The sequence below is a fragment of the Littorina saxatilis genome, linkage group LG13, assembly GCF_037325665.1.
Source record: "Littorina saxatilis isolate snail1 linkage group LG13, US_GU_Lsax_2.0, whole genome shotgun sequence".
Lineage (NCBI taxonomy): Eukaryota > Metazoa > Mollusca > Gastropoda > Littorinimorpha > Littorinidae > Littorina > Littorina saxatilis.
The window spans coordinates 24,259,763-24,274,762 of record NC_090257.1 but is presented as its reverse complement, the minus strand read 5'-3'; the positions used below and the strand labels follow the sequence as shown (position 1 = coordinate 24,274,762).

At 41.7% G+C, this 15,000-nt stretch overlaps 1 protein-coding gene across 3 annotated transcripts in view; it reads left to right on the top strand.

Annotated features, from left to right (window-relative positions):
* Positions 1-2,324: 2,324 nt before the first annotated feature.
* LOC138945331 (transmembrane 9 superfamily member 2-like) overlaps positions 2,325-15,000 on the top strand; it is a 48,447-nt gene continuing 35,771 nt past the window's right edge. For all 3 annotated transcript variants that reach the window (XR_011448962.1, XR_011448961.1, XM_070316755.1), the window contains exons 1-5: positions 2,325-2,492; positions 8,264-8,331; positions 9,040-9,133; positions 10,877-10,989; positions 14,412-14,538. Coding sequence is in view for 1 of the 3 variants with exons in the window: in XM_070316755.1 (XP_070172856.1) it covers positions 2,334-2,492; positions 8,264-8,331; positions 9,040-9,133; positions 10,877-10,989; positions 14,412-14,538 (561 nt within the window). In the remaining 2 variants the exon portion in view is untranslated. The remainder of the gene's footprint in view (positions 2,493-8,263; positions 8,332-9,039; positions 9,134-10,876; positions 10,990-14,411; positions 14,539-15,000) is intronic.

Here is a 15,000-nt window from a genome sequence, read left to right as displayed (position 1 = left end):
CACGCCAAGAAGGACTCAAAGCACAGGAGGCATGGGACATCTTGTCCAGCAATATAGAGACACTAGTGGGTGAATATGTCCCTCATGTTCGGAGAAATGGACTCAATAAGAAAAGAAAACCACTGTGGATGAATGAAAAAGCATTGGCCAAAGTGAAAAAGAAACGTTCAGCATATCAGAGATATATGCAAACTAGGGAAGGGGCAGACTACTTATTGTATGCAAAGGCCAGAAACCAAGCTAAGAAGGCATGTAAAAATGCGGTAAAAGATCATGAGAAAGACATTGCTAGAGCTGCTAAGAGCAACCCCAAAGCATTCTACGCTTACGCCAAAAGCAAGATGGCCACCCGGGATGGTGTGTCCGATCTAACTGATAAGAGTGGTAAACAAGCAACGAAAGACAGTGAGAACTTGAAGCGGATATGCTTAGTGACTTTTTCTGTAGTGTGTTCACGAAAGAAAATCTTGACTACGTCCCTGATTGTGAGGGAAGGAAGTTGAATAATGAACTGAATAACATAGACATTGACACGAACGCTGTCCTGAAGTTGCTTAAGGCACTTGACGCCTCGAAGTCAACTGGACCTGATAATATGCATCCAAGAGTGTTGAAAGAATTGGCTGACGTTTTAGCTGAAGTATTAGCGATTGTTTTTAGGGCATCGCTAGCTGAAGGAACAGTACCATATCAGTGGAAGCAGGCAAATGTGACACCCCTTTTCAAGAAGGGCTGTGAGAGCAGTCCAGGCAACTACCGCCCAGTGAGTTTAACAAGCATCCCATGCAAACTGTTAGAAAAGTTGATAAGAACCAGTGTTTTCTCTCATTTGGCAGCCAACGACTTGTTATCAGATTGCCAGCATGGTTTTGTGGCAAAACGATCATGCGTGACAAACTTGCTTAATTAGCGTCATTGACGACTGGACAGATAGCTTAGATGATGGAGTACCGGTTGACGCTGTGTACCTTGATTTTGCTAAGGCATTCGATTGTGTTCCGCATATGTGCGGTTACTGAAAAGATTAGAAGCATATGGTATCCATGGACTGGTCAAAAATTGGATCGGTGATTTTCTAAGTGATAGAAAGCAAAGGGTGAGGGTCAATGGGTCTATGTCAGACTGGAAAGACGTGACAAGTGGAGTTCTTTCTTTATTTGGTGTTTAACGTCGTTTTCAACCACGAAGGTTATCGTATCGCGACGAACAAGTGGAGTGCCGCCCCAGGGCAGTGTACGTGCTAGGCCCAGTTTTGTTTGTTATATACATTAACAATCTCCCTGAAGTTGTGAGCAGTCTGTGCAGCATGTATGCTGATGATACGAAAGTGTACCGACAAATCAGAACTTGTGAAGATAGCAAAGAACTCCAGAGGGATTTGGACAGTTTGGTCGACTGGGCAGACGCGCTTTAATGCAGATAGGTGTAAGACATTACAGTTGGGTACAAAAAATCAGAAACTTGTGTATAATATGAGAAAACCTGGCAGCGTGGACAGAGTTGATCTGGAAAGCTCAAGTGCAGAAAAGGACCTTGGGGTCAATGTAGACAGTGAATTGAAATTCTCAAAGCACGTGGAAACACAAGTCAACAAAGCAAATAGAATCCTGGGTCTCATTAGACGGTCTTATGAGCATTTGGACGCAGAAACGCTAAGACTTCTCTTTGTTGCACTCACGCCTCATCTGGAATTTGCAAATGTGGTGTGGAGTCCCCGACTCCGGCGAGAAAGATAAAAATCTGATTGAAAGTGTGTTAAGAAGAGCCGCCACGAAGTGTATCCCAGGGTTGAAGACCTTGAGTTACGAAGAGCGTTTCAGAGTCTTGAAAGTTCCAAGCATGTGCTATAGGCGTATCCGGGGAGACATGATTGAAGCATACAAATTCGTGCATGGATACTACGATTGCAAGAACCCACTGGAGCTGAATAGCCTGTGTAATACCCGTGGACATCAGTTCAAGCTCAAGAAGAAACAATGCAGAACAGCTCTCCGACAATCTTTCTTCACGAACAGAATCATAGACACATGGAACTCCTTGGACAAGAATGTGGTAGAAGCGCCGACAATGAACAGTTTCAAAAATCGCTTGGACAATATGCACTGAAAGACTATATATGTTTAGCCCAAATGTCAGTATGCCTCTCACTACATTATATTCATGGTTTGATATATGCAATGAGTATTAAAGGGATTGGCATCCTTTTTCATATAAATTATCACAAAATAGTAATGTGTTCTGAGAGAATAATCATCAACGTTTTGTCCAGACATCACAAAGTTTGCGGTTGGTTTCATTCTCAAACAGCACTTTTTATTCACCAGTCTTCAAAGATGGCGTCTGTTTGCGATGTCAACATTGGAATACAGACAACATTGTGGCTTACTTGCTTGATTTTATTGTCAGCTGCCTTCAGTCATGCAAACGCAGGGTCCTACATTGTTATCGGCGAACCTACGACCTACTGTCAAGAAGAGACGGCTTATTGTAGAGTAAGTAACATGATTTATTATAGTCGCTGCTTTTACAACTTTGGGAGGGGCTTCATCAGAATTGATTTAGAGTACTCCCAAAATTTAATACCCTTTCGGTTCGGACACACCCGCCACTGTACCTCATGTAAGCTATAGCAATATCACGAAGAGAAGTAGTAGTACTAGAATTCCAGGGACAAGTATTTCATTTTCGTGGGCGAACAGCTAGTGGAGCGAAACGTTTTGACATTCTCCAAGTCGGACTGACGTCACAAGTAAACCGGAAACCACGTGACCTCCCTGACTACAGAGAGCGTGGTTGAAAGAAGCACACTCACTCAGCCAAAATGTCGTACGACTATCAAGAAGGGTTGCCTGTTGAAGCCAGAACAAGGTATTTGGCTAAGCTGGAGTTGGTTGGAGTGGATAAGTGTCCTTTTAAGGAACCAGCCGACGCGTGGACAAACAATCCCAAACAATGGCCGACGTTGGAATACCACGATGTGTACATGCAACTATTTGATCAAAAATCAGAAATCAGTTCGTTCTACACAGGCGCACGCAAACGAAAGAAAATTAACATGTGAAGGTTACGGTTTCGGAGTGGCAGCGGCGAATAAGGAACTTTTTTGAAAGGTTAAAAAAAAAAAGAAAGGGGGGGGGGGGGGGAATAAGTAAAAACAGAAAAGAAAAAAAAAAGGAAAACAAGTCGCGTAAGGCGAAAATACAATATTTAGTCAAGTAGCTGTCGAACTCACAGAATGAAACTGAACGCAATGCCATTTTTCAGCAAGACCGTATACTCGTAGCATCGTCAGTCCACCGCTCATGGCAAAGGCAGTGAAATTGACAAGAAGAGCGGGGTAGTAGAACTTTGCGCTAAGAAGGATAGCACGCTTTTCTGTACCTCTCTTTGTTTTAACTTTCTGAGCGTGTTTTTAATCCAAACATATCATATCTATATGTTTTTGGAATCAGGAACCGACAAGGAATAAGATGAAAGTGTTTTTAAATTGATTTCGACAATTTAATTTTGATAATAATTTTTATATATATATATTTAATTTTCAGAGCTTGTTTTTAATCCGAATATAACATATTTATATGTTTTTGGAATTAGCTAATGATGGAGAATAAGATAAACGTAAATTTGGATCGTTTTATAAATTGTTTTTTTTTTTAACAATTTTCAGATTTTTAATTACCAAAGTCATTAATTAATTTTTAAGCCACCAAGCTGAAATGCAATACCGAAGTCCGGGCTTCGTCGAAGATTACTTGACCAAAATTTGAACCAATTTGGTTGAAAAATGATGGCGTGACAGTGCCGCCTCAACTTTCACGAAAAGCCGGATATGACGTCATCAAAGACATTTATCAAAAAAATGAAAAAAACGTTTGGGGATTTCATACCCAGGAACTCTCATGTCAAATTTCATAAAGATCGGTCCAGTAGTTTAGTCTGAATCGCTCTACACACACACACACACACACACACACACACACACACACACACACACACACACACACACACACATGCACATACACCACGACCCTCGTTTCGATTCCCCCTCGATGTTAAAATATTTAGTCAAAACTTGACTAAATATAAAAAGAGCAAAGGAAAAGGTCAACTTGAATGAAATTTTAAGCTTTCATCAAAGTTATGAAACTTCATTAATTGTGTAGGGCCTAGATGTTTGGCCGTTTGAATGTGTCAGTGATGTGTAATGACAGTGGCAAAACAGTTGATATATAATTCACTTTTTTCTTCAGTTCTCAACGAAAAGTAAACATATAAGCAGAACTCGAGTACAGTGATTTTTTTTTTCGGGCAGCACTCACACAAACATGCGATTGGCTTGGTGACGGTGAGTGGGTTGAGTCATAGATGTGTAAGGGATATCTATGGTTGAGTGCAGAGGGTAGGAATAGGGGGTTCCTAAGCCTTCTTATATCGAAATGTAATCAGGGTTAGAAATTCCTTGTCAGACCTGAAAGTGGCGAGTATTTTACTCCGCCATGGCGAGTAGAAAACATGTAACTGGCGAGTAGAAATGTTCATCTACTTGCCAAATGCGTGTAAAGTTGCTGAAAGAAATGGTTCGTTTGGCGAGTATGATTTGCTCTCTTGCTAGTTCATTTTGAGAAGCACTAGCCAAAGGCGAGTTCACTATTTGTGGGACTTTCAGGGCTGCTTGCCAAATCAATGAAGCCAGTTGAAAGATTCATTATTTCAATTGACCCCTTATAATAACAAATAAAAAGAAAAAGAAAGTTTACAGAAATAACAACAAAGCACAGTTAGTTCAAATATGGTGTGGTTGTCAACATCTTCACCTTTATACAATTCCACAAAAGAACAAACAAACTTATACACTGGGCATTCAAAATTCATTAATACAACGTTTAACAAACTTAACTTAGTTAAGAATCAACTTTCATTAACCCAAGAAAACAACTTGTCAAACGTCAACACACCAGGCAACGTCGAGCCAAGCAGCAGTTCTCAGCAGAATTCCACAGGGCAGTGTTTATTAATGATTTACCAGATGTGGTTAGTGGTATAGTGAAGATATATTTGCGGATGATACAAAGCTGTACAATAAAGCAACAAACAGTTCAGTCATGCAAAAAGACATACACTTACTTCAGGATTGGACAAATAAATGGAAATTATTTTTTAATGTTTCAAAGTGCAATGTTCTGCATTCTGGTAAAAAGAATCCCAAATATGACTACGTGATGACTGTCAATGATGCTATTGAAAAAATAAATGAATGTGATGAGGAAAAGGACATCAGTGTTGTTTTCGACAGCAATTTGTCATTCGACCCGCATATTCGAGGAGTTGTGTCAAAAGCTAATCAGAGGATTGGCATTATCAAACGAACGTTCTCATTTCTTGACAAGGACACCTTCTTAAAGCTATACAAAGCCTTTGTGAGACCACTGGTGGAATATGCAAATGTGGTGTGGAGCCCATTCCTCAAGAGACAGTCTCAGACAATTGAGAGGGTGCAGCGTCGAGCAACTAAAATTCTAAAGGAGTGCCGTGATAAGTCTTACGCGGACAGACTCAAATACTTAGACCTCCACTCTCTGAAGGGAAGGAGGACAAGGGGTGACCTAATACAAACATATAGAATTATAAATGGGGTGGATGATATTGACATGCACAAAATATTCACATTCAAGCAGACAGACAACACCAGAAACAGCCAGGGAAAAATCTTTGTTCAACACTGTAAGACTAACAAGCGCAAGTTTTCGTTTTCTCATAGAGTTGCTAACAATTGGAATGCACTACCCGCTAACATAAAATTCGCACCCACAGTAGACGCCTTCAAAAACTTCTTGGACAATCTCCAAAATTTCTTAACCTTTTTTACGACTTTGATTGAAAGCATTGAAAGAATAGGGATTTAGGCATGCAAAGTATCTGACAAAGAAGGGGCACCAATAAGGCCTCGCGGCCTTCGGCTAACAAATATAGCCGCCCCTACATACTACTACTACTACCAGTTGTGGATTTAAAATAATATGATTTTAGTTATTGTCCGTGTAGTTCTGAAACAAACTCCCCCAAAACGTAAAATAAAATGGAAGCACGCACTATGTATGCTCTCTCTCTGCACTGACAGTGTGACCACAACAAACTGAGTACATATGGCCATTGGCCGCCTCCTTTATTGAGGAGGTCGGTCCGATTGCTCTCTATGTGCTTTGTTTATTTTGGTTGCTAGCTGGTTGGTAGCGCATGTCTTGTTGGCAAGCCACTGTGTCTTGTTTCTTCAATGTTATTTGTTGTTCGTTTGGGCGTACAGTGTCACAGTTTTATTATCTTCCTTTAATATTTTTTGGAACCAGGAGAATTTGTTGTATTTACTGTACATCCGGATACACAACAACTCTTCGGCATGTTGTTTCGTTCAACCACGCTAACATGGCCGCTGCGGTTGTCAATGAAATCACGTGGTTTGTTACCCGGATGTCCGACTTCGAGAATTATGACAATTGACATTGAGCATTACAATGCATTCATGCGATTTTCAAAATAAAATTAAAAATTAAAAAAATCTACCAGTACTGCATTTGTGCATGTGCACGCCTGAAAGTGGCAAGTATTTTACTCACCATGGCGAGTAGAAACATGTAAATGGCGAGTAGAAATGTTAATCTACTCGCCAAATGTGAGTCAAGTTGCTGAAAGTTGAAACAAATGGTTGGTTTGGCGAGTAAAAATACTAAAAAAATTTCTCTGGCTAGTAAAATTATAAGTACTAGCCAAAGGCCAGTACACCATTTTGTGGACTTTCAGCACTGATGTACCAGACTTAGAGAACTTTACACTAACAGAAACTTTTCACTCAATACAAAATCTAGAAACACGGTACATGTAATTGTCAATTCTCTTTCTGTACATTACAAGTAACTTTCTTATGTGACAATTATATATCCCACATGACTTTTAACTTAAAGTATTAAACCTTGATTGCAATTTAACTTTTTTAAGCTCTACCAACCCGATAAGACATGATACAGTGATACACACACTAACAGTTACACTTACACACATGCAGTGACACACAAATACACAGTCACTGAGTCAGTGACTGACACACATGCACAGCACACACTCACAAGCACATACCAGGGTTTAACCTGGGAGAAAAAGGCAATGGGACATTTGTCCCCCTCAACCAAATTCCGATGGGAAGAAAGAAGCGCCAAAGAGGCCTGTACGCGTTTTGACCAAAGATGCAAAATGGTGCAATTCGGTGCGAGAATTAGCCGCTATATCGTGTTATCTCTGTATGTGTGTGTGTGTGTGTGTGTGTAAAGTGTATATTTGGTGGCGCAATGGTACGTATTCTCAATGCGCCCTTTGACGCACTGAAGGGAAAATTTTGTGATGGGACATTTTCAGATTTAATGCGCCAAAGGCGCAGGGCGCACTAGTAAATGAAACCTGCTGCATACACGTATCCACAGACGCCAGCAGTCAGGAATGCATGCATGTACACAGTGGTACTTTCAATCAATAGTTTCCTGGGTTTGTGTGCTTGAGAAATTAGTTCATTACTAAACCAAGTGGAAACCAGTCGCGATGTCGGATTGCTCATAACTGAGGTATCTATGCGTGTTTGTGATTTCAATGAATTCTACCCTATGGCTGACAGTAGCTCCCAGTCCCACCCCGTGAATAACTTTCTTCTGCACATGCAATGATCGATGCATAAGCCTAAGTTAAGGTTTCTCTCTTTTGATTTTAGCCTAGTTTTATAGCCATTATTTTTCAGTGTTTAAAGGCATATGTACGCGCTCCCGTGTTTACAAAGTGTAGTTTGCCCATAATCGATGTCAAACGCACCATAAGACCATATAATGATGATATGTCACCATGCGCGGACCATAATACATGCATTACAGCTTGTTCTAGCCTCTGAAAAAGTGAGGATGTCAACAAAGCCGCGGTGTTAGCTCCCTTGCATCAACGTTACATGTGTTGCCAAATCTATAAATAGGACGATCCAGATCAAAATGAAAATTAACATATCTCAACATTGAAGCGGTCCTAGACCACAATATTTTGCAGGGAACTTAATTTAGCATGTCTCCAGCTGTTGGTAAAGCAATTAGCGTGTATAGTCATCGAGTACATGATGCCTTTAAAGTTGTTGATCATTGCTCTTTAATGACATATGAATGGTAATATAATATTCACATACTGTACTTTATCATTCTAGTTAATAATTATTATTGTAACCTGTAAGAATATTTTTCAGAGGGAAGTTGGTGTTCTGGCCAACCCGATTTCAAGCCAAAAGTCAGCTCTGACTTTCATGCCACAAAAGTATGTCTATTTGAATATTTACATTCCTTGCATCAACCTCTGTTTTTCTGTTGATCTATCTGTCTATCTCCCTCTCTTTATCATAGTCTCTCTCAAGATCTCTCTCTCTATAGATCTACATATCATAACACAAATATAATATGATGTATGCGCACACATGTATGCACACAAACACACCCACACACACACACACACACACACACACACACACACACACACACACACACACACACACACTCTCTCACACATTCACAGAGTACAAATACATACACATGCAGACACACATAAAAACACATGAATCCTGTGAAGATGCCCGGCTTGAACAGTTGAAGCGGGCAATGCATAAAATAAAAACGCATTGGTCATATTTTTGGAGCAGAAAAATTTACTTCACAAAGTTTGTGTTTATTTGATAGCTGTCCCTCTTGGCTGCTTTGTAGTTTATGGTGAATCCTTTATGAGTTAATTGGCTTATTTCATGCACTCACAGAAGTCATTTGATGATGTGCTAATTGATAGTATAAATTATAATGTATCATAGATATATATATATATATATCTGTGTTTTTCATGAGAGATATTGTTGTCTGAATTATTATTAGTACATGTAAACCCATTATTATCATCCACATTTGAGCTGCAATTTAATTGATTGACTGATTAATTCTGTGAGTCATCCATTCATGTATGAATTCATTTGATTCATAGGTTAGGGTTGTGCCTGTTTAACGACTCTGCGCTTCTGCCTGAGAGCTACGATCGCATCCTATCAGGCGACAGACTGACCCGCACAGGTATCAAGGTACAGTCTGTGTTACATTTTAGTTTAAAAAAAGAAACGCATAGCTTGTAATATTTGGTTAATTTAGTTATATGGCTACAAGGATATCCACCAAACTGCAGAAAATGTTTCTCTGGTCGTCGACCTTTCGTCCATTGCCACAAGTGAGCTCTGCACGTGACGCATGCGTTATCAGTGGCTACAATGTCAAAATTGCTCATTTGGCATGACCACTCGTCATGCTTCAGTGTAACCTCGTGAAACTCGGGGAATATTGAGCTCTCACCATGTCTTCCAAAACCCATAAAAGCGGATTGTTCGCCACAAAGAAATCAGACGACAATTCAGCGACGAAAGATGGCCCGATTGAGCAGAGAAGACCGCCAAATTGCATTGGGTCGTTTACAAGCAGGCCAAAGTCAAAGTGCAATCGCCAGGCACTTCCACGTGTCCCAGAGCACCATCAGTAGACTGTGGGTCAGGTTTCAAGCCACTGGCTCCGTTGCTGACTTGCCACGAGCGGGAAGACCAAGGGCGACAACTGCTGCTCACGACCGCTTCATACGGCTCCGCCACCTCCGGAATCGTTTCCTGTCGGCCTCATCTTCTGTCCAGGCTCTCCCCGGGCCACACCGATTATCGGACCAGACCGTGCGGAACCGCCTGCATGAAGCTGGTTTGAGAGCTCGCAGACCTCACAGAGGAGCTGTCCTCACCCGCCGCCATCGCCAGAACCGAGTGCAGTGGGGCAACCAGCACCTTCGCTGGACCGTCCGGAATCACTGGAGACACGTGTGGTTCAGCGACGAGTCCTACTTCCTGCTCCAGCGACACGATGGTTGGAGGAGGGTCTACCGGAGAGTAAACGAACGTTACGCGCCCAACTGTGTGGATGAGGCACCCGTTCATGGTGGTGGAGGCGTCATGGTGTGGGGGGCGATCAATACCGCTGGAAGGAGCACCCTGGTGCACGTCCAAGGGCGCATAACTGCCCAGCGATACGTGGAGGAAATTCTGCGCCCACACGCCCTTCCTCTTCTGGCTGACCAGGATGCCATATTCCAGCAGGACAACGCCCGCCCGCACACAGCACGACTCACCACCCAGTTCCTCACCGACCACCATGTCCAGGTGCTTCCCTGGCCATCCATGTCGCCAGACATGAACCCGATAGAACACCTCTGGGATGAATTGGACAGACGTGTGCACAGGCGAGAAGAAGCGCCGGCAAATCACCGCGATCTATTGCAGGCACTTCAGGAGGAGTGGGACACCATCCCACAGCAAGATATCCGGCATCTGATCCAGTCCATGCCCAGAAGGTGCCGGGCAGTTGTTGCTGCTCAAGGCAGTCACACCCCCTACTGACTTGACAGCCTCGGCATCCAATCGTATTGATTGACTGATTGATTTGAAGATGCAAATGAACTGTGTGTGCATTCAACTGTGTCCATACCAAATTTCAAACAAATAATCTAAATATTGGATTTTCTGTTAATTTTTTCGAAAAATAAAACAAATTTGGCAAGTAGCAACTATGCGTTTCTTTTTTTGAACAGTATAGTTAAAAAAAAAGAGCTATAATATGTGTGTGAGTGTGCTGTGATGATGTTTGTTTTGCGATTGTACAGACGCTGTGAGCACTGGTGAGAAGGGTCAATTAATAAGGGTCCATTATTATTATTATTATTATTATTATTATTATTATTATTATTATTATTCAATGTTTTATGGATTATATAATCAAACTTATGTGTCTATCAGATGGAGTTCGGTGTGCCAAGGTATAAAAGGAAGGTGTGCGAACAGACCTTGGCCAGTGAGGAAGAAGTGGAATTTCTCAAGAAAGCCATCGATGGAGAGTTCAAGCATAATTTGTAAGATGCTATATTTTTGTTTGTTTTTTGTTTTGATTTGTTGTTGGTTATGTTAGTTTGTGACCTGTACCGGTTACCATTAAAGATTACTTGTAGACTAACAGTAAAATTACTAAGAGATAAGTGTGTCCAAGCACTTTACACATGCACACAGACAGATGGAAATGCACACAATCACTTGCACACAGTCACTCACAAATGCACACAGGCACATACAAACACGCATGCACACATACACACAAATATAGACACGCTCATGCCTATAATACACACACGCACACATGCAGTCAAGAGTTTTAGCTGGCTTCACCTGAGTAAGAATATCCGTCGGCCTCAGTCTGTCTATCTGCAAGTAGAGACTCATGGGCTCTTTGTGTAGCTATCGATTTGTCTAGTGGTTTTAACCTACCTCTGAGTGTGTTTTAAGTAGAACCCCTCTTTTAAGACCCTCATTTTTACATTTAGTCAAGTTTTGACTAAATGTTTTAACGTAGAGGGGGGAATCGAGACGAGGGTCGTGGTGTATGTGCGTGCGTGTGTGTGTGTGTGTGTGTGTGTGTGTAGAGCGATTCAGACTAAACTACTGGACCGATCTTTATGAAATTTGACATGAGAGTTCCTGGGTATGAAATCCCCATACGTTTTTTTCATTTTTGTGATAAATGTCTTTGATGACGCCATATCCGGCTTTTCGTGAAAGTTGAGGCGGCACTGTCACGCTCTCATTTTTAAACTAAATTGGTTGAAATTTTGGTCAAGTAATCTTCGACAACGCCCGGACATTGGTATTGCATTTCAGCTTGGAGGCTTACAAATTAATTAATGAGTTTGCTCATTAAATTTGTCATTAAAATCGATTTTTTGCAAACAGATTTAAAATTGATTGCATTGTATTCTTCATGACATTCTTAATCTGAAAATATATACATATCTCATGTTTACTCTTAAAATGTGATCACAATTAACGAAAATAGATTAATTAGTCTTACGATTAAAATTTAAGAAATCGATCCAAAAATGATTTCATCTTATTCTTTATCGTTTCCTGATTCCAAAAACATATAGATATGATAGGTTGTATTCAAAACAAGCTCAGAAAGTTAACACGAATACAGAAAAGCGCGCTTTCCTGCTTAGCACAATACGCTACCGCGCTATTCTGGCGTGTGCATATCACTGCGTTTTGCACGTGGGAGGTGAGCGATTTCCTTCTCGCGGGGATTGACGAAGCTGTACTGTCTTGGTGAAAAAAAATACAGTGCGTTCAGTTTCATTCCGTGAGTTCGACAGCTTGACTAAATGTAGTAATTTCGCCTTACGCGACTTGTTTATTTATTTTTTCTTCTTCGTTCATGGGCTTAGACTCCCACGTTCCCTCATGTTTTTAGCACGAGTGGAATTTTACATGTATGACCGTTTTTACCCCGCCATTCAGGCAGCATACGCCGATTTCGGGGGAGGCATGCTGGGTATTTTCGTGTTTCTATAACCCACCGAAATCTGACATGGATTACAGGATCTTTTCCGTGCGCACTTGGTCTTGTGATTGCGTGTACACATGAAGGGGGTTAAGTCACCAGCAGGTCTGCTCATAAGTTGACCTGGGAGATCGGAAAAATCTCCACTCTTAACCCACCAGGCAGCAGCGACCGGGATTCGAACTCACGACCTCCCGATTAGGAGGTCGACGTCTTACCACCATGCCACTGCGCCCGTCTAGACCCTAATTTAAGACTCCCTCCCTTTTCAGACCCTGATTTCTCAGATTTTTTGTTAATTATTAAACCTCTGTAAATAGTCTCCTGTCCGCCTAGCGACTTTCCCCTTGACCCTGCTTGTGACCTCGATGTTTTTTGCCCCCGCAAGGGGTACGGTACTCTCTAAGCACCCAAAACCTCAAAGAGAGATAACTGGCGGAAACCTTCCTATTGTAGTCTCCTGTATGACGGCTTACTAGTGCCAAAACCTCATAATTGTAATTATCAAGGGAAAATTTGTAATTTTTTCTTGATAATTACCATTTTCACGTGTTAATTACTAATTTTCCCCGGAAAATTACTAATTTTCCCCGGAAAATTACTAATTTTTCCGGAAAGATTACTAACTTTCACCTGTTAATTACTAATTTTTAATTTTGGCTCACTTCCTGACGGATTCCTAGTGCCGAAACTAAAAATTAGTAATTTTCCCGTGAAGATTAGTAACTAACAGATGAAAACAGTAACTGACAGCGTTAATTAGTAATTATCACGTGAAAATGGGTAACACCAGGTTTTGGCACCAGTAAGCCGTCATACTCCTGTCCGCCCAGCCGACCTTCCCCTTGACCCTGCTTGTGACCTCGATATTTTTTGCCCCCGCAAGGGGCACGCACCCAAAACCTCAGAGAGATAACTGGCGGAAACCTTCCTATTGACCCCCATTTCCAGACTCCCTTCTTTTAAGACCTGGTTTCTCAGAGTTTTGGAGGTCTTAAAAGGGGGGTTCCAGTGCCTATCTTGTTAAGTCTATGTCTGATGTGACAGGGGAGGCTACCGATCCTTTCACAGCAGACTCTGCACCCGAGTTGTTGGCCTTTAAGTCAACACCGGTGGATTGTGGAATTCTGTTTGTGATGGGGTCTGGTGGTTTCCGATTGTCTGTATGTTCATGGAAACCTTCGGGTTTGCATAACAGTTTTTATAGGGCTAAGAAATTGGCCCTAACATTTTCAATCCTGTTTGATTGCACTTCGCCTCCCGAGGTGATCATAGTGTTACGGCACTCGGTTACACTGAAACAAAACCTGAAGTGATAAGATTAACTCATTACCATGACATCTTTTTCCGGATAGTTTTTCTGTTCATAACCTCTGTAAATGTATCCCCCATTTCCAGACTCCCTCTTTTTTAAGACCCGGTTTTCTCAGATTTTGTGAGGTCTTAAATTAAAGGGGGGTTCCGCTGTCATAGGGGAACGGGAACGTCACAAGGTCACATCTCTCGAGTGCCCTCCCATCTTCATTTTGTTGTAGAGACTGTGTTATTGAACACACTATCCTTGCTTGTCTGTATGTATCTCAGGTTTATGGATGATCTGCCGGTGAGGTGGTGCTACCAAACACAGTCTGAATTAGTTGTGTTTATGTATCTCAGGTTTATGGATGATCTGCCGGTGAGGTGGTGCTACCAAACACAGTCTGAATTAGTTGTGTTTATGTATCTCAGGTTTATGGATGATCTGCCAGTGCGGTGGTGCTACCAAACGCAGTCTGAATTAGTTGTGTTTATGTATCTCAGGTTTATGGATGATCTGCCGGTGAGGTGGTGCTACCAAACACAGTCTGAATTAGTTGTGTTTATGTATCTCAGGTTTATGGATGATCTGCCAGTGCGGTGGTGCTACCAAACGCAGTCTGAATTAGTTGTGTTTATGTATCTCAGGTTTATGGATGATCTGCCGGTGAGGTGGTGCTACCAAACGCAGTCTGAATTTCTCTACTGCTCGGCAGGGCTTCCTGTTGGTTGTTACATCAACGGGGATGGTGAGCGGCAAGGGTTTTGTCTGAGTGTAAGTGAGGTTTAATCATTGGTCTAATGATACAAAGTGTATTATCACCTTCATTGTGTGTGAGAGAGAGAGATCATTGAAAGAGAGAGAGAGGGACCACTGAAAGAGGAAGAAATGGTTGAGGGAAAGGGAGAGATCATCAAGAAAGAGAGCATTTAGAGAGAGAGAGAGATGGGTTGTGAAACAGAGAGAGATAATTGTGTGTTTGTGAGAGAGAGAAAGAGAGCTTGAGAGGGAGACAGAGAGAGGGTGAGCGAGAGAGAGATAATTGTGTGAAAGAGAGAGAGAATCTATCATAGAGAGAAAGATAGAGTGAGAGATATCACGAAGGGACAGAGAGAGGGTGAGAGAGAGAGAGATAATTGTGTGAAAGAGAGAGAGAATCTATCATAGAGAGAAAGATAGAGTGAGAGATATCACGAAGGGACAGAGAGAGGGTGAGAGAGAGAGAAAGACAGATAT